General features: G+C 43.7%; 3 protein-coding genes across 9 annotated transcripts in view; 1 reads left to right on the top strand and 2 right to left on the bottom strand.

Moving 5' to 3' along the window:
* The window catches only part of LOC108614558 (GTP-binding protein Rhes), a 22,157-nt gene continuing 3,656 nt past the window's right edge, over positions 1–18,501 (bottom strand). For 2 of the 7 annotated variants that reach the window (XM_089467219.1, XM_089467222.1), the window contains exons 2-5: positions 2,771–3,654; positions 2,497–2,690; positions 1,933–2,116; positions 1–1,854 (exon numbers count right to left, since the gene is read on the bottom strand). In XM_089467219.1, the coding sequence (XP_089323345.1) occupies positions 1,440–1,854; positions 1,933–2,116; positions 2,497–2,690; positions 2,771–3,288 (1,311 nt within the window). In that variant the 5' untranslated portion in view covers positions 3,289–3,654 and the 3' untranslated portion in view covers positions 1–1,439. Of the gene's footprint in view, positions 1,855–1,932; positions 2,117–2,496; positions 2,691–2,770; positions 3,655–5,776; positions 5,998–15,911; positions 16,285–18,501 lie in introns of those variants that run through there. The other 5 variants (XM_018008731.2, XM_089467221.1, XM_089467223.1 and 2 more) reach the window with 5 other exon arrangements.
* On the top strand, positions 6,172–7,492 carry LOC108614560 (uncharacterized). The gene is made up of 3 exons (XM_018008733.2): positions 6,172–6,664; positions 6,985–7,152; positions 7,233–7,492. The coding sequence occupies exons 1-3, from the start codon at positions 6,358–6,360 to the stop codon at positions 7,448–7,450; spliced, it is 693 nt and encodes a 230-aa protein (XP_017864222.1). The 5' UTR covers positions 6,172–6,357; the 3' UTR covers positions 7,451–7,492.
* LOC108614559 (uncharacterized) lies at positions 6,785–8,602 on the bottom strand. The gene is made up of 4 exons (XM_018008732.2): positions 8,345–8,602; positions 8,011–8,281; positions 7,797–7,946; positions 6,785–7,666 (listed from the first exon to the last, which is right to left on the bottom strand). The coding sequence occupies exons 1-4, from the start codon at positions 8,497–8,499 to the stop codon at positions 7,526–7,528; spliced, it is 717 nt and encodes a 238-aa protein (XP_017864221.1). The 5' UTR covers positions 8,500–8,602; the 3' UTR covers positions 6,785–7,525.

The raw sequence follows: 18,501 nt of genomic DNA on the forward strand, positions 1-18,501 counted from the left end.
TAATCATAATAAACAATGCAAATCCAAAGCATTAAAATGTAAACTTTATACTTAACATACGCTTCAAATAACGAGCTATTGACCATAATTTCTATGTTTGCATTGGCACATACATATGTGTGTGTATATATATATGCATTGTAATATATGCATATTCCATTGTAAATATATGCACCTCATAGAATAATGCAATATTCGCTTCGAAACTTTAAATAACTTTTATGTGTGTACGAGTTAACGCATTTTGATCAGTTTAGATATCAATTGGTATATAGTTAGTTATTAGGTATATATGTATATAAGTATTGGTATATAAGTATTCTTGTGTATATAATATAATGTTAATTAATTTGGTCATTGTTTCATATATGGAAATTGTTAATTCCTTTACCCATAATACTTTTTAGTTAAATTTTAAATTGTTGCTGTTGCTTAGGTTAGATTGAAACTCGAATTTAATACGCATAAATTCGGTTTAACGCTATACGTGTATATGCATATGTATATGTATATGTATGTATGTGGCTTAGTATAATATATACTCATATGTACTCATTGTATATGATTATGTATTGGCATAGAGTATTGTAGCATTAAATAGTATTTTCTTGTTTTAGGTCTGGTCTAGTCTGGTCTGGTTGCTCGGTGTACACGTTTTACAATAGTGTTTAATTGGACCCTTTAGGTCTTGTATTGGGCATAGATGTGTGGCATTGGTGCATTGGAGTTCCGTAAAGTGAAAAAAAAACGTTGGCTTAATATCAATAACAATCAACAATAACAATTAAATAAGCTAATTCTCAGCCCATCCCAATTCATTCAAATTCAACTTTGGTTACTAAATCTTAAACCGAATCGCATAACAATTACCAATTCCATGTATGTCCTAACATTATTGTCGCCTGCATTTGTGTGTGAGTGTGTGTGAGTGCATCAATTCAAAATAAGTGCTGATACGAATACAAAGAAATACAAAAATGTAAATATTTGTTGTAATAGAAATAGAATATTTGGTCTGTTTGCTTTGTTGAAATGCGAGGTGCGGAGGAAGGGTTGGAAATCGTGTTTAAATATGCGTAATACATATATATATATATATATTCTATATTTGACTTGTTTGCCTTGCTAATATTATAATAACAATGCGAAAAATGCAAAGCTCGTATATATAATTCATTTATATATCATTTGCTTGCCCTGGCCACACACCCACATGCGAGTGTGCTCCCAGCTTGTGTGTATAAGTATGTGCTCAAGTATTTACATTACATAACGAAATCACCCAAACGCTGCGTTTAAAATTAAGATCTCTCTATCTATCTGTCAGTTAGGCTCACTGTCTGTGGCCTCCCCTGACCACCACATGCTGACCCTTTTCTCACTACTATCACATGGATGTCAAGAATCTATGCCTGCCCCTGGCCAGCGCGAGAGCGCATTCACATGAGGGCGCAGCGGTTCCAGCGGGATGTGCTGCGCACGCCGCCCTCGCCGCCCTCGTTGAGAGCCATCGTCTTGGAGCGCATCAGATTGAGGTCGGTGCGTATGCTGGGCCGACGTGCATTGGGCGTGACTACGCCGCAGGCATCACTGAAACGTCGCTTGATGGATAGAGCATTCTTCTTGCTGCCGCCCACGGCCGAGCCATGCGGAGGCAGTGGCGAGGGCGCGCCAAACACGGACACGAGGCGTCTGTGCTGGTTGGGCGTCATCTCCAGGGGCAGATTGGAAACCGTAAATAGGGCATGGAACAGATCATCGATGCGATAGTTCTGGCGTGCCGAGCACTCCACGAAAGCGCAGCAGTTGTCCTGGCCAGCTATATAGCCCATCACCTCGTCCAGCTGAACGGTTCTATAGGAATAATGAAATCAAATGATGAATTCATGTGAATCTAGTGAAACCAAATCCAATGTATTATCATCAGCCTACTTGAATTCACGATCACATTTGTTGCCAGCCAGAATCATGGGTATTTTGGGGAGGCTCTTCTTCTTGAAGCCCGAGCCTGGATTCAGAGCCGCCCACTTGGTCTCGAGTATGTTCTCTCGCAGGCGCACCACCTCCTCGAAGGACTCGCGCGAATCCATGCTAAATACCAATATAAATAGATCGCCTGCAATACAAATCGATGCAATCGAATGAAATATTTAACATTATTTGATTTAGTTGATGCAAATTTATTGCTTTTATATTGGATCCCATACCGTGCACACACACAAACACGCGCACACACATGGGGAGTATAGTAATCTGTGTGTGCATGTGAAGGAACAAATATCTGACTTCGCCAGCTGAGCTCCAGCTGTGCCTGATTCTTATGATAATTTATAGCACATTAAATAGCGCCGGGAACTCAGCAGCTTAAGTGATGAAACGTGCGTTTGATATGATTGTGGCTAACACTCTCACACACACACACATAGACACTCATAGTGATATACACACTCTCGTATATTGAGAGACTCATACATTAAGAACAGACATGTGACTCACCCGTTAGAAATGACAAACGACGCATTGCGGGAAACGGATGATAGCCTGAAGTATCCAAAATATCCAACTGAAAGACCTCATTTCGTATGCGATACAATTTACGATGAAACTCCTCAATAGTCGGCGTATAGGCCTCCTCAAAGCGATTGCCCAGAAAACGTGCCACAATCGACGACTTGCCAGCGCGTGACGACCTGCAAAGTGGACAGACAGGCCTTTCAATACAGACACCGATTCGGCCGAGTCAACTCGCTTTGATTATCCGAATACCCACCCAAGCATCACAAGTCTATAGCAGTTCTTGGCAGAGGGCAGGCTGTCGTCGCACAGCGAGAGTCCTGCGCCCGGGCCGTAGATGAAATCGTCGGCCTGCTCAATGGCATCCAGATTGGAGTGGTGCTCCAGCATGTGAGCCTGATGGAGCTCAGCGGTGGTCACAATGCGGCTGCTGGTTACGCCGCCGTTGCTGCTGCCCGGTGCATCCTCCAGGAACGTGACCACATGGGCTGCTCCGGCTGCTCCGGCAGACTGCGGTGGATCATCGGTGGGCGTGGATCTGTGGTTCGCACCGGCTGCGTTTGGCTGTTGATTGCTATTGGATTTATTGCGTGCCCTATTGATGCTATTACTGTTGCTGCAGCTTTTGGCTGCCTGTGCCTGTGCCTGCGCCTGTGCCTGTGGCTGTGGTGGTAATGTCGTTGGCGTTGAGCTTTGTCCCGGCTCGTTTAGTGCGACGTCGACGTAGTTGTTGTTGTTGCTGCGCGCACAGAACCAATTTTTGCAGCGATACATTTCGTTTGTGTCATTTCCGCCGCTTTAATGGACAACGGCGTGGCCTCGCTGCTGACCCGCTACGCCCGTTCGACAAGCATACGCCGTCCGCTTATTACGCATACGCCGAGTGCAACGCGCAATAGGGCTACCTGCGCTCACTTTATTACCTGTTTTTGCGCTGCCACAAATTTCGTTTGGTGTCGCATGCAATCACTTTCTGTATGCGATTTGCATTTTCAATCAGCCAACTTTGTCGTGATGAACATTTACATATAAAGCTGCGCTTCCGATTTCTCAATCTGTCAGAAAAAAACAGAACTTTTACAGCTTGCTTGCAGCTCTTTTTGCAGCTTTGGACTCCTCGCTTGCTTTATCCTTGTTTAGCTGCAAAGAGTAATGCATACATTTAACACGCAAACACTTAAAAATGAAATTCGCTACGCGAATTGCATAAAGAATGGCAGAGGATGGCTCCCGCCCTGCGCTTGAGCTGCCCTGCGGGTAGCAGTGGCCAAAGCTGCCACCCAATTGGGTAATTGCACAGACACGGCGGTCTATTCCAGTCGAGTAAACCACATAAAAATGGCGCATACAAATTTCAAATTGACTGCACTGGCACTGTCCATTAAAAGGGCTTGGCGTGGCCCTCAGCCAAGCACCATTTGGCTTCAATAATGACCATCTTGCAACAAATCTAATTAACTTTGTTTTGGCTCGCTACGTGTTCAGGATACTCCAGCAGCCGCCGCAGCAGCAGCGATGCCCCGTCGCCTCCGCTCCGCTGACGTTGATTCAAATGCAGGCGGAACAACAAGGCAATGGACGGTATCAAACCAGAAAGTACCGACCGTAATCGAGTGCAGCAAGTGCCTTGGCTCGAATTTCGCCCATTAGAGCGAGTGCCCAGCTTCTGTTCACAATTTTTTTTTTGCTCCTCCTCTCTGTTTCTGTTTTCTTTTTTTTAATACCAGCGCCACTTTTCAAAGGAATTCGGTTGGAAAATATGCAAGAACAAGAACTCGCCACATAATGAGTACATAAGTATGTGTGTATATGTGTGTGTGTGTGGGTGCGAGTGGGCGTGTGTTTGTGTATGTGTATGTAATGCTCAGTAACTCGTTCATACAGCAACGCCCAACGACCTTGCCCGAACCCACTCTATTGTTGCTTGCTTCCATGAAGCTGGCATTTCGCTGTGGCTCTTGGGTGCAGAAATGCCATTTAAAGAACTACTTGAAACGATATCATAATTGAATTCGGCTTCCCTCGGTCCCCGCTCGCAGCCATTCTCATGTGAATTTGGTAAGAAAATACGCAAATTACTAAGGGCCGAGAGGAACACAAGTAAACGCCTGAAGACAATGGAGACATTTGAAAGCAACGCACACACACAAAGCCAACGAATTCAGCAATATGCGAGAAAAGACAAACAACTTAAACATTTTTACAACTGTCAAATACCACGCACTTGGGATGGGCGGCTGGCTTAGGAAGATAAATTCAGGGGAAATGCTTGCAGGCCATTGAAATTTATATAATGTAACGTTTCAAGAGATTTTTGTCTACAAAAACAACTAAATTATTTATAATTCATTTCACAACCTTTACGAGTCGGCTAATATACATAATTAATTAGGTCTGCTCAAGTGCTGCTCTATAATCACATTTGCTATTCCTATACTGTCAATCCATACATTGCTAGTCTACGCTTACATGCAATCTAATTACTTTCCTCTTTACGTGCACCATGAAACATCAAATCCATCAGCTTTACCTGTAGGGTATAAAAAAAAAAAAAACAATCAAGTAAATGACAGCGCACTTCAAGCTTTGCACCTGGCTAAAAGCTGCTAAGAGCAGGGCATACTACTCTGCTGTAATTCATTTCAAGGCATTGACAGCGTAAATTAGAGCTGAGTTCCATACATAAAGAGTGGCTTTAACTAAAACTGTAGCTCAACTACCTTTAATTCAGTTCCAATGCTACCGAAACTATTTTGAATTCAAGTTTAGCTAGGCTAGACATTTAGGCAGTTAGCTAGTTACGCGCCTTTACTATGATTATTTATTTAAAGGATAAGTCAGTACCTAAGCAAGCCGTTAACCTGTGTGAACTTTTGTTGCTGCATACTTTTTTGCCGTTGCTTACAGTTTATAAATTTAACTGCATGTTTTTTTTTAGTCAATTAATAGGGAGCTACGAGCTCTACAGCGTTTGCCATATATCCCTGATGAGTTTCAAATAATATATGAGACTAGAGCCAAATGCGGACAATTACTTAGCCGGCATTAGACAAGTTAGGTCTCCAAATAACGATTGATGTGTTCCGAGTGCACACAAATTATTCAAAGTTCCCACTAGCACTTATAGTGTGTATATGTATGTGTGTGAGTGCGACTATTTGTGTGTGTTTGAGTGCCACCCAAACATTGTTGGTGACGCCTCTGGTTGTGCCACATGGCTGCCAGCTTGCAATGTGCTCAGCAATTTTTCATATATGCTTACAGTACGTGCATATAAATGCGCAAGGTGTCACACCCAACCTGAACCGAAACTGTGATCCAGATCCAGATCCAGAGCCAGAGCCAGAGCCAGAACAGCCGCAAGTTGTCATGTGCCAAGTCGAACTAGCAAATGCAATCGACACCTAATCTGGCGCGTACATCTGCGTTTTATGTGCGGAGCGTGGCGAATAACAACGCCAGTTGAATAGCTGCCTGGGAGAGGGAGGAGGCGGGCCGGCTAGCTCGTGAGCATCCCATTGCTAGTCAAAAATAATATGAGCATGTTGTGCGGTTTCAAGCTACACAGATAAGCCCCGGGAAAGAGCGAATGCTCGCTCACACTCGCTGGCTCGCTTGCTCACTAGCTCAGAAACCGCAAACAAACAGCTAGCATCAATTACAGACCAAACAGTGAGCGAGATAATCGATGAGAGCGACTATTCGAGTATATTTGCTGGGGTTATCAACGCCCAGCATCGGGCGAGTACCTGTACAACCCGCAGCACCGAAAGGGCCTCAGTTGCGCATTGAGAAGTCGAGAATTAGAACGCCAATTTATTAAGTTCCCTTGCAAAGTCTATAATGTCAACGACTCGAACGAATGTCGCCGCTACCCATGGCGACAGAAGCCAACAACAACAGCAACAACAACAGCAGCAGCAGCAACAACAAGAACAAGTCATTCGAGAAAAGTACGGAAAATGCCGTATTGGAAAGCTGGTGAGCACAGTTGGCATTGTCGTAGCCCTGCTGCTGGTCGTGGGAGCCATCTATATGCATGTAATCCAAAAACATCGTCTTGGCCGCCTAAATATTGAGCTGGCGGCAGCTGGGCGCAGAGACGGCGAGGTGGAGCTGCCCTTTGAAGTGGTCACTGTGCCAGCCGTGGGTAAGTTGAGCTACACTGCTAATTGGGAATCATTGGCGGAGTAGCTGCAATCGTTACAATATGCTACGGTTCAAGGTTCCCTTGGCTCCAGCCACAGCCAACAATAATGAGTGAAACTAATTTATGATGATGTTGACATTATATATTAATGAACTTGAATGGTAAAAACACATATAAATTCTTAACTTGGTCGGCACTTTGCATAGAAAACTATGCAGGTGCTTCCGAAGCTAGTTCACTAAAATTTGACGCCGAAAAGTTGAACCACTATGGATAATTGTATAGCATATCATTCATATTTATTTGCTTACGGATTTTAGCTGCGTTAGGCACGACGCTGCTTAGCGTCGACTGTCTGGAGTGCATCGCGGCGACGGCCACAGCAAAGCGGCCGGCGATGTGCCACTCGACTCCATGCAGCATCTACCGGATCTCAAGGCCGTATTGGCAGGATGCGACTCGGGAGGCGACGCACAGTGGTCCAGAGGGTAAAGCGAATTCATTGAAGGAACAGCTGCAATGCTTGCTTTGCTTGACTTTCGACTAACCCAACTGAACACCATTCCAGATTATGAGATTTGTGTATCAAATCCGGACTGTGCCACGGAAACTGTGCGAAGCTTCATAAGTTCTTATGCCAGGGATTGCGACGGCGATGGCGTGATCCGGTGTCGAGATCATATAATGCTGCACCAACTGGGACCCACTGGCTGTATGATGGGCACGCTGCCGCCATTGTCCAACAACCGCATGACCGATTGTCTGAGAGCGAAAGAGCTTGAATAGAGATGCGTCTTTGTTTGCTCAGAGAACAAGAGCATATGTAAATCATGGCTTTTATTGATTCTAGCAGCGGGCGGGCTACCAGTAGTACCAGAAAAAGGTTGGCAAAAACAGAGCTAGAAAATCGTGGAACAATAGCAGCGCACAGAACTTGTCATCATGGAGGCTGGACCTCACCTCGCCTTTGCCCAGTATTGTTTGCTCATGATACGCCATAATCTGTAAGTGGCAAGTGCATGGTGAGTGGGTGTGGCATGGTTGTGTGTTGGGGAAAATGTGAAAGTGGGTCGATTGTTGTTGTGGTCATCAAAAGGCAAATACAACAATATAGCAAGCAACAGTGACTTACGGGTACCACCAAGCAGACTTGACCAAAGATGAACAAGTAAAAGGGCCAGCGGACCAAGAGGACAACGGTAAACATGATGCAATATACGCAGAATACAAACACACAGAGGCTATACATAAACAATAGGGTTCCATAATTCGTGAGGTCAAACTGCGGGAATGAGCGACATTAGAGTCAAATGCAGTCAGCATACTGTTGGCACTATTTGACTTACCGGCAGAAATATTACCACTATCAGGACCACAATCATGATTACGAGCACGAAGACGAAGCCAATCAGCATTAAGAGGTAGTCGCTTCGTACAGATAACAGACCGATAGCTAGGACCTGCGCCTCGACTACAACGAAAGTGACCAGCCAGTTAGCGCAGACCCGGTGCCGTAGCTGTGGGCTGACTGCGAAGACCAAGAAGAAGAGCAGGCCCATGAAGAATAGTACTATCAAGGCCGACTCGTTGCTTAAAATCACTCCTTCGCATATATGCCTGTAGACGGAATAGGGATTGCTGCAGTTGTAATCAATTGTGAGGGTAGAGCGGAAATACTACCTTGTTATTGCAAGTAAGCAGAGCCATTGGATGAAGGCGAGTACAGTGTAGACGATGAATTGAATAAAAACCCGATAAACAAAGTATCGGCGGTCCTCGGGATCCTCGATCCTATCCTTTCGAATGGAGCCGAATTTGGGGCGAAAGTCGGTCATGATTACAAAGAATTTTGTATTGTTTGCTTTGATAGTATTTAAAACTAATGTAACTAGTATCAGTCAGAAATGACAAGAAGAACAAGAAAAAACACGAAGCCTGCTTGGGTAACACAAATAAGCAGCAAACACAGCAAATTAGCGCAATAACATTTAGAAGTCCTACATAATTGAACTTTGCAAACTTTTCAATCTAGCTACATCGCGAACAAATTGAACGTCGCAAGTGTGTAATAATTAAAAGTTTACGCAGCACTTACAACATGAGGTGCCAACCGGCCACCCAGCCACCCGTCCCGGCCACCCAAACCCCTTGCCAAAGTTTGTGGCAACTTTTTAAACAAACAGCACACGACCTCAAACTTGGACATCATTGGATTTGCAATGCTTTGCAATAGCTTAATTTTAGCTCACCAAGCTTGACTCCTTGAATGGAGATCTTCGGTTGAGTAAGCAGCAAATGCTGCAATTTACTCAGCAAGGAATTTGCTGAAAAAAATAAAATAAAATAAAATAAATTAAAAATATATAATAAATCGTTTGTTTCTCTTTGCTGCTTCTACCAAGATGAAAATCGCACGCTCTTCTCTTAGTTTTCACTCAAAAGCGAACAAGAGATAATGAAAAATACTTTAGATTTTTTTTGAACGAGAACTTTTCACTCCTCAGTGCTAAAGACTCTGTTAAAGGATAAAAAAGTAAATAAAAACACAATTCAGAAGAAATGTTATTGATTCATCTATAAAATTATTGCCAACCTATATGTAGAAGTGCTTTAATGTTTAAAGCGAAATTTATTATTTTACTGTAAATTATGTTCGCTTCTTGCTCTGATAAACGACTGTTTGGCTGTTGCGTGCTCCTGGGAGAGAGTGTAATTTATATTACCACCGGGCGTATGCGTAATGCTAGCAGCGAGCACAGATGAACTTTGCATTCGAGAACTCGTTCAGGAGTCGGCCGTTGCTTTAATTTAATATTGGCATGTGTCCCTCGCCTGTGGCCTGCGAGCAGTTGATACTATGAAATGCGCCATTCGCGTTCCGTCGCTTTGATTGCCGTAGACGTAATCATTCCATCGCATGACAAGTGAATATTACTTCATTCATTCAATCAAGTGCCCAAGTGGCCCACAAAGCTAACAGAATTCTATATTAAACTGTTGTTAGCCCTTGGAGTGAGTCAATGCGCCGCATATTTAATTCAATGGAACAATTGTAACAAATTAACTAATTGCAGATGCCTATCGAGTGCTTCAAACAAATTCAAGTGTTGCCTGACTGTTCGACTGACTGACTGACTGACTGACTGAAAGCAATTACAAAACATGGTGAAGAGTTCTCACCTCGTCGCGTGGACATCCCAGGTTTCTCACGTATGCAATTCGAGTGGCCCTCGTCAAAGGTGTTGGCCAGCATCAAATCCCGCAGATTGACGCCAGAGAAAACACGCACGATGCTCAAATTGATTGCTTTATGGCAGTCAGTGTAGTGTAAAATAACTGGAATGCAGCGCAACTTGTGAAAAGAATTTGCTCGTTTCTTTTTTTGCCAGCTGCTCAATTTCGTGCGCACTTTTTGCTGCCTCTACTCCTGCCTCTACTCCTGCTGCTGCTGCGAACTTTCAGTGAGTTTACAGTGAAAACTTTGCATGCAATGCATGCAGTGCCTGTTGCCTCCCCCTACGCACCTCGCCTACCCGCTCATGCATTTTTTGTACTTTACTTTCCCGTTTTCTTTTCAATTTTTTTTTATTTCTTTTTTTTTTTTGGCAATTTTGTTTGCACTGCCACGAACGCGTCGACGAAGAGGCCAATGAAAATGTTAAAAATTTATCATACTTTTGCTTGGCTTACTAACAGGATTTACTATATGAAATTCACATGGCATTTGGCGCGCACAAAGGGTCAAAGGGTATGCAGCAAAGCCCAAAACGGCAAGCATTAAAATTATATATTTAGTAAGCTGACAGCTTACTAATACCCTGTACCATTTACCAATTGAGACACGAGAGCAGCCAGGCAGACTGAACACTCATTTATTAATTACATTGTGTCACTCGAGAGGTGTGCGTCCGCTGGGTACAGGGTATGGAAAGGGCTGCCAGCCAGGCTGGCTGCCATAGATCGCCGGCAATCAGCAAGCGTGCCACATAATTAAGTGCACATCAGAGATTAGCCACAAAACGGGCGCAACGCTCCAGCAAAGGGACCTCCGTCGGCCGCAGGACATAAATCCGGAGCAGTGTCCGTTGCTTTTATGTGCATATTTAAATACGCATCAAGCAATGGGAAGCTGACACGAGACTAGAACGACGAAAGGCTACAGCAACAATGTCAACCGACGGCAAAGACAAAGACGACTTTAATGTCTCTGTTATGGCGATGGCCGCCAGCTGAATGCTCAAAGCTGAGGCGCTTCATTAATTTTATAGTCGTCAAGGAGGCTGCGATGCGCCAAGAGCCAAGAGCTGGTGGAGGAATCTGAGGGCGGGAGGCGTGCGTTTTGCGGTGTGGTTTTTCGCTGTTCCTGGGTTGGCTTTGAACCTGTGAGGCTGCTTGAACAAAAGTTTTGATTGTCTAGCCACGCACTAATACACACATCCGACCAAAGCACACAGCACGCTATTCACATGAAAGTGGCCATGTGTGCGTGCGTGTGTGTGGGCTGCCAACTCAAGCGGTTAAACGTGAAACTTTTTTAATTAGAGTTGTGGCGGGCAACGCATGCCACGCTGGCGCATTATGTAAACAATTTTCGTAATCTTGGGCGCATAGTTTGGACGCGTCCTGGAGTGCTTCCTGGCTGCCTGACAGCACTGGCTGGACTGCTTCGACTGGCAGCCAGCCTGTCACGGCATTTGGCTTCATGCTGCAGCCAAGGCCAATACAAATATCGACGCAGAAATGCTCATCAAATTGGCAACAGTAGCCCGTAGCTCCTATATTCGTGCCAAATAAAATTCATGAGTCTTTGTAATAAAAACGCCACAGCGTAGCTGGCGCGCGCTACAAAGGACCACAAAGGACCGCCACGCAGCACCAGCAACCAGGACAACAGCAAGAACAACCAATGAGCCGCTGAGCGAAGCAGCTGTCACCACTTGGCAATGACAATGGCACCCTCGAGAGCAGCGCACATAAATTCGAGGCATCCTTTGTGCAGCGCTAAATTCACAACGGTTTGCATTCATTTAATTTGGCTATTATCAAAAATAAAAAGGCTTTGCGCTTGATTGAAGTTTCTAAGGCTGCCTTAGCCCAGGGCTTACCGTGGCACAAAATTATGCAAAATAACGAAAAGCCTTATAATAGAATATACTAGACCTTAGGATGTGGAATTCATAAACTAACCTAAGACCACGAGCTCCACATAGATGTATCCAAGCAAACCGAACCAGAGTTACAATTATTATTACTATTGAAGTTTGTGCGTGGAAACTTTTCAATTCAACTCGATAGCAAAGCGGAAGAAACTGAAAGTCGGTTGGGTATGTGGGAAAGTGCTTCGCATTAATCCATAACAAAAATCAAACTTAGCAGCAACATTAGATTAAGCTGGGACTATTTGACAAGCCAAGTCCGACAAAGTTATGTGCGTTTAAAGTTTGATGTGTCCATTCGGGCTAAGAGCACGAGCTTTTCGGCTTAGGCTCCGTGCTAATCCAATTTGTTGATGCTGTAAAAGCATAATGCAGCTCGTAAATTGTCTTGTGTTGTTGCTCCAACTTAATTATCGAATGGCAGACTCTCATTGCCGCGATCTCGTATGTGCGGAAAATGTTGCGTCTTTGCATCGGAGCGAAAATGCTTTTCGCACCAACATAAAACGTCCGCAGCAGCTGCAAATATCCGCAGGATGCGTTGGCTGTCAATGTGATTATGTCAACGCAATCAGGCAATGATGTCCTCATCTGCCAAGCACACTTCCGTGTTGTTTCTAGCAATTCCAACTGCTGCTGGCGTTCGGCTCTGGGAAATGCTGATACTGTGTATGCAATACGGGGTATACATAAAAGAAAAGCCATATCGTTACAAATCGCTCGCTTGTTTGCGTATCAATGAAGAAATAGCCTTTATTGCATACTTTCCCGCGTGAGTATTACGCACGCACACACACAAAAACAGACACGCACACCCACACAAACACACACACACACACACACACACACACAGACGAAACGCGATGACAAACAATTTCCGTGCTTTTCGCCTTGTGGCTTCCGTTTGTATATATATAGATATATATTTTTATTTAATTTTTTTTTTTTTTTTGTCGTGCTGTAAGCTTCAGCCACTGTTTGTTCTTTTTTGTATTTCGGTCAGGTCACATATTGCACGAGTATACATTAATTATGGCTATTTGCTCGGCGACTGCCCCCCCGCCAATTATGTGCACGAAATGGCTTATTATTGGTCCATATACATGCTTACATATCAACAGGGGGCGCGTGGCGAAATCAGCTACCAAATGGCTCTCAGAGGCCACTTCGACTTGCCCTCGAACGCACCGTCAACACCCGGAGAGAAATTTGTGGTAAACAAAAATAGGCTCTGTTTACTCGGCGAAGAGCGTTAACATTTGTTGCTGTCAACCCTATATAGCCCCGGATGATGGATGTTATTATAATTTCTATCTGGCCAAGCAGTCGCTTAACTCAAATTCGTCTATCTACCGTTCAGAAAGAAACAGAGAGATTTAGGGTAATTGCATGCCAAATGCAGAAAGAGAGAGCTGGATGGAGAGGCAGCCGCTCGTGCCGCCCAATTGCATTCAGACAGCGGTCAACCAAAAAAAGTTGGTCAGTTCATAAGCTGCTTAAAAATTAAAAACAATTTAATGAAAATTTGTTCCAATTATACAGAAAAAAAAAAAAAACAAAACTCGCATCAAGCACCGCAGAGCTCTGCTTCTCTCTATGGTTTTTGTCTTGGCAAAAAGTAGTTTTATTTTGTAATTACACTAATTGGTCCCGCACCACAGCCAGGGTGAATATTATCATGCGATAATTTACTTCGCGGTATATTTTGTGCAGCTGTTGCTAACCTTCACGAAAGACGGCGCTGAGAGCAGCATATTATTTTCTAAGAAATATTTTATTAGCTTAACGTTTCTAGCTAATAGGACTGGCTTTTACTTTAACCAAAAACCTTTTGCATAAGCTGTAAATTTGAGAATTAACTACGGTAATTATTGAGTTAGTTAACGGTTTAAGCTTATTTCCTTTAACTAAAGACGAAAATAGGACCGGCTCTCAGTCCCCTTCGAATTGCTAAGTATTTTCGCTCTTTATTCCCTCATTCTTGACTTGCTCGTATTTTTTTATTAACAAGTATACAGTTATTTTGGGTCAGGCTAGGGGAAACATAAACAGTCCTGGCTGCGTCTTAAAGCGCGACAGGACATGCTGTCCTTGTATTAGAAAAGCCACTTTGCGGCTACCGAGCCGAGCCACAGGGGTCCCACTGAGCCGGCTGGCACTTTAAAGCCTTACCTTTGGGCTTAGCTTACAAATATGTGCACAATACTATGTAATCATTGGAATTACAGCGAAAATTCATAACAATGTACAGGCAGACAGACAAACTCACACACTGACACAACTCACACACACTTCACACATGACAAACTTGCAGTTGTTGCTCGCTGAGTGGGTGTGCGAAAAATCAAATGGTTAACGGCGGCAACACATGTCAAGAAATCACAACAGGCAACAAAACAATGAGAAGAATGAGAGGACGGCGCTTTCGTAATGATCGACTAGATGCCACCCTCTACCGGCGGAAGGCTAAAGGCTGAAGGCTGCTATGATTTTGGATTGGAAAAGCTTCTATTCAAATTAAAATAAATCTCAAATGATAAAATATTTACAGTCCCCCATTATAAAATTCTTTCAATTTGCTTTGCCACAACAGCAGCTCATGGCAAAAGATGATTTATTATGAGCAATTGCTCATATCAATGCTGGAGCGACGCATTTAAATTTTCAGTACAGGGCATAAAACAGCAACAGCTGCAAAGAAGTCTCCACAATGGAGCCTCGCAACCATTTTACCAAACATTTTGTGAAATGTTGAAAAAGATTTTTATTTCTTTTTTATTCATTTTATTTTATTTTATTTTTTTAAAGACAGCACACGCCCTGGCAGTAGGCGGATTTCTATGAAAGCACAGGCCCAACTCCTAACCAAATCGCTAAAAGATGTGTGAAAGGCAGTGAAAAGGCGGTGAAAAGGCGGTGAAAAGGCGAAGGCGGTAACAAAGGATTGCGATGGCGTTAAAGGTTAAGCTACGTATAAAATTACATCGGGCTATGGCACAGCTGCTACCGTTGATATTTGGCAGTCTCTATGATTCGGATTACGCGGGTGGGTGACATTTGATTTGTGGTGATGAAATATCAGAGGCGGAACATCAAAAGCTCAGCCCTCGCTCATATTCAATTAGCAGACAGAAATTCAAAATGCTTGCTAATTTATTAATGGCTAATGTCACATTTTTGATGCTTTCAAATGACATTGAAAAATTATCTATGATATATGTATGCGTGTGTGTGTGTGTGTGTGTGTGTGGAGCCTGTTTCTGCTTCTGCACGTGTATGAGTGGATGTTGCTTAATGGCCTGGCCCCCAACAAGTGGGGAACTGTGACATAAAACAATTTAGATAAGCAAAGTGTGTGCAGGGCACAGAACGCGTCTAATACTTGAACACATATTTACATACTCGTTCAAAAACGTACGAGTTTCCCTTTCAGCTCTGCTGTGCAGTCGTGTGTTTGTTTTTTCCACTGATTTTGCAGAGCAAGCTTTATTTTCTCTTACTTTTTACTTATTTTTTTAGCAACTTAATCAGTTAAATATTACGGGCTCTTAACGTTGACAAACTTGCTTTTTGGCTCCAACTTCAGTTTTTACTTGGGGGAAAGTTACACGAATGGAGGGTCGAAGTGGTCGCTGCTGGAATTCCAAGTGCCTCGATTAAAGTTCAACTATAAAAGTGAGCGAAATGTAAGAGACAAAAGCCACAGTGTTCTGCACTCAAGAGTTGGGCCATAAAATATTGAGTGTTTAAGTGGATAACCCAATGCTTGGGGTTTTTATAGGCCAAGTGGACGAGGGCTGGTCACGACACACAGAAGGATAAAAAAAAAAACACAAAACAAGAATAATATAAAATAAAATAAAAATAAGCTAAATGCTGGTAGCAAGGGAGCTGATGGTGCTGATGGAGCTGATGGGGCTGATGGGGCTGACCGGTGTCGGCAGCCAAAGGCGGCCAACAAATCAAATAATAAATAAAATAAAATAGTCCCAAATTGCATTAGGCGTTGTCACATCAGGGCGATGGGAATAATGCTGCCTATCTGTCGATAACAATGTATTCCATTATGTGGAGCACAAATTGCGGCTCACCTGTGCTGGACATCATCCAAATTGCTTGTCCTGTGCAATTATAATGTATATTTCTTCTACTGCTGACACTTAATACATTATGCGTATCGCACAAATGCACAAACACAATACAACACGCACACTAGACACACTAACGCACACTAATACATAACGCTAGCCCAGTCATATTTGGGAGTCATCGGCATTTGGGCGAAACACATCAATGGCGAAACGCACGCCGAGTCACTGTACTGCTGGCCGGCTCAAAGTTTGTTTTGCTTTCGCGTAATACGCACCGAGCACGCCTTTAAGTACGCCGTCAATTCAGATTTAAATTGCCGTGAACGGCATGAAGTGTCCTAACCAGAAGCCGACGAACCCTTATCTGAAACGTATTGCAGCCATCGCACGGAAATTGCTATGAAATTCAATTGACGAAGATTTCGCGCGTGCGCACCGCCTAACAGTGAGAGCGACCGCTAACGTCTGTTAACTAACAGCAGAGTTAACAGTGCGAGTTTGAGTTCGAGTTCGAGCTGTTGTCCTCAGTGCTTAACTTGACATGAAGTTAAGCAAACAAAACAAAAGTCAAGTCGTATTCTCCCTCTCTCCCTCTCTCTCTCTCTCTCTCTCTCTATCTCTCTCTCTCTAGCTCTGGCTCTGCTTTCAGCTTGCAGTCATAAAAATATCCAGCAACACACCGACCCGTATGTACACACAATTAGGAAATGGTATGAGATTGGGCCCAAGTCAAGCATTCGAATGTCTTTGGCATCTCTGGTAAATAAGCTGTTGATTTTAAAATCATTTCGTATGATTATCAAATCATTTGCTGCCACCACAACTGCCCTGGCTCATGCCATCCTAGCGACGTGCCCGCTGACAAGACTAAGACCCCGAGAGGCCTCTTTAACGAAATGCTAAGATGTTGACAATTATGAAAATAAAGCATCTACGTAATAACCAAAAGCCAATGACTGTATTGGGCTCCTCGGGTGGGCTTAAACGTTGTGGCGGCCTTTGACTGCCGCCCACGGTCTGTGGTCGCCGCTGCGGCTTCTCTCAAATGCCGCAAATCCCAGACTGCGCTCTTGACATTAATGGCTTGCAGGTTGCCAGATAACTGACAAGCCCCAACGACCGGATGTGTGTAAGCCAAGCTCCAATCGCTACCCCAATAAGCAGATGCTCGTGTCAACAAAATGAGCTTTGCTCACAGAATGACTTGATGTATTGAGCATTATATAAGACTCTAGAGACTCCTTATGTGACTTTTAATTCATAGTAATTATGCACAACTGTTAGATGCTATAATCTCTGAGATCAAACCAGAGAAGTTGTGACGATTGATTACAAATAGGCATTAGAAGGATTTGATTTTGATTTCGTTTGAAATCCTTTTTGCACATATGCCACGCCCTTCATTTGTGAGTTTGTTTAAGAGCGGATCAGTACATTAGAGTTTCTGCTTTCAGCTGCCACAGTTGGCTGCACATGCAAATAACTTGCATAAAAGCGGAGAAAGCAAAAGATAATCAGATTTCATATCAATAACCAATAACCGTCAATACGAGTGAGTGAGTGAGTGATGAGGGGCGACAGTGTATGCGTGTGTGTGTGTGTGTGTATTTGAATGTTTGTGTATGTCTTTGGACAGTGTCAATATTTGTGTAGTGGAATTCGCTAGGAAACACACACACACACACAGACTAACATGATGGGCATTGTTCGAGGATACAAAAATGTGGTTGAGATACAAAGTCAGTCAATGAACTGAACACGGTAACTGATGAATGCAACTGTTTGCTGTGCAAGCGTGTTGAATAGCCTTTGCTATGGTATACAGACACACAGAGCCACACACCCATAGACACAGACACAGGCAGCAGCACATACCTGTAGAGCAGACAATTGCCGTGCATACAAGCCAATATCAGGCAAACGCTAACGGGATAAAAGACAGGCAACAAGCTCGACTTGATAGCATCACTTGACAATTGAAATGAGAAAGCAACCCGAACACAAAGCGGCAGGCGCAACTGTAACGCTTAACATGAGCCACCCCCAGGCATGACTGACTGACTGACTGGGTGATTGGCTGACTGACTGACGTTCGTTCTATTGGAGCTGAGCAGGCAAATACACGTGTGACACTGCAATATCTCAGCAGCAGCATCAGCAGGCTAACTAAGATCTCATTAGCATGCCGAGCCCGTTAAACGTTTTGCAATCAAATTAATTGCCTCGCCAGAGATGCCGACGAGTATTCATAATCTGAAACAATTTCGCATTAATTAAAAGCCAATAAAAGTGAAAATTATCAAAAGGAGACGGAGACAACACGGCAGCAGGTAAACAGGCGCCTACTTCATTAATAACGCACCGCCCGCCGCTGCGTGGGTAGCTTGGCGCGTAATGGAAACTAATGAAATGACAATTTATTGCAAAAGCAGCCGAAGCTCAACCTCAAGCTGCCAACATGCAGCCAATTAGTCAGCCAGTCAGTCGCTGAGTCGGACAGTGGGACGCTCGGTCAGTGCGGTAGCTGGAGCATTGGCCAAAACTCAATTAGTTTTAATTAATTGTCGCCGCAACGGTACTTGACCAGCAG

Source organism: Drosophila arizonae, chromosome 4 (genome assembly GCF_054131065.1).
Source record: "Drosophila arizonae isolate 15081-1271.41 chromosome 4, UAZ_ARI_1.0, whole genome shotgun sequence".
Classification (NCBI taxonomy): Eukaryota; Metazoa; Arthropoda; class Insecta; order Diptera; family Drosophilidae; genus Drosophila; species Drosophila arizonae.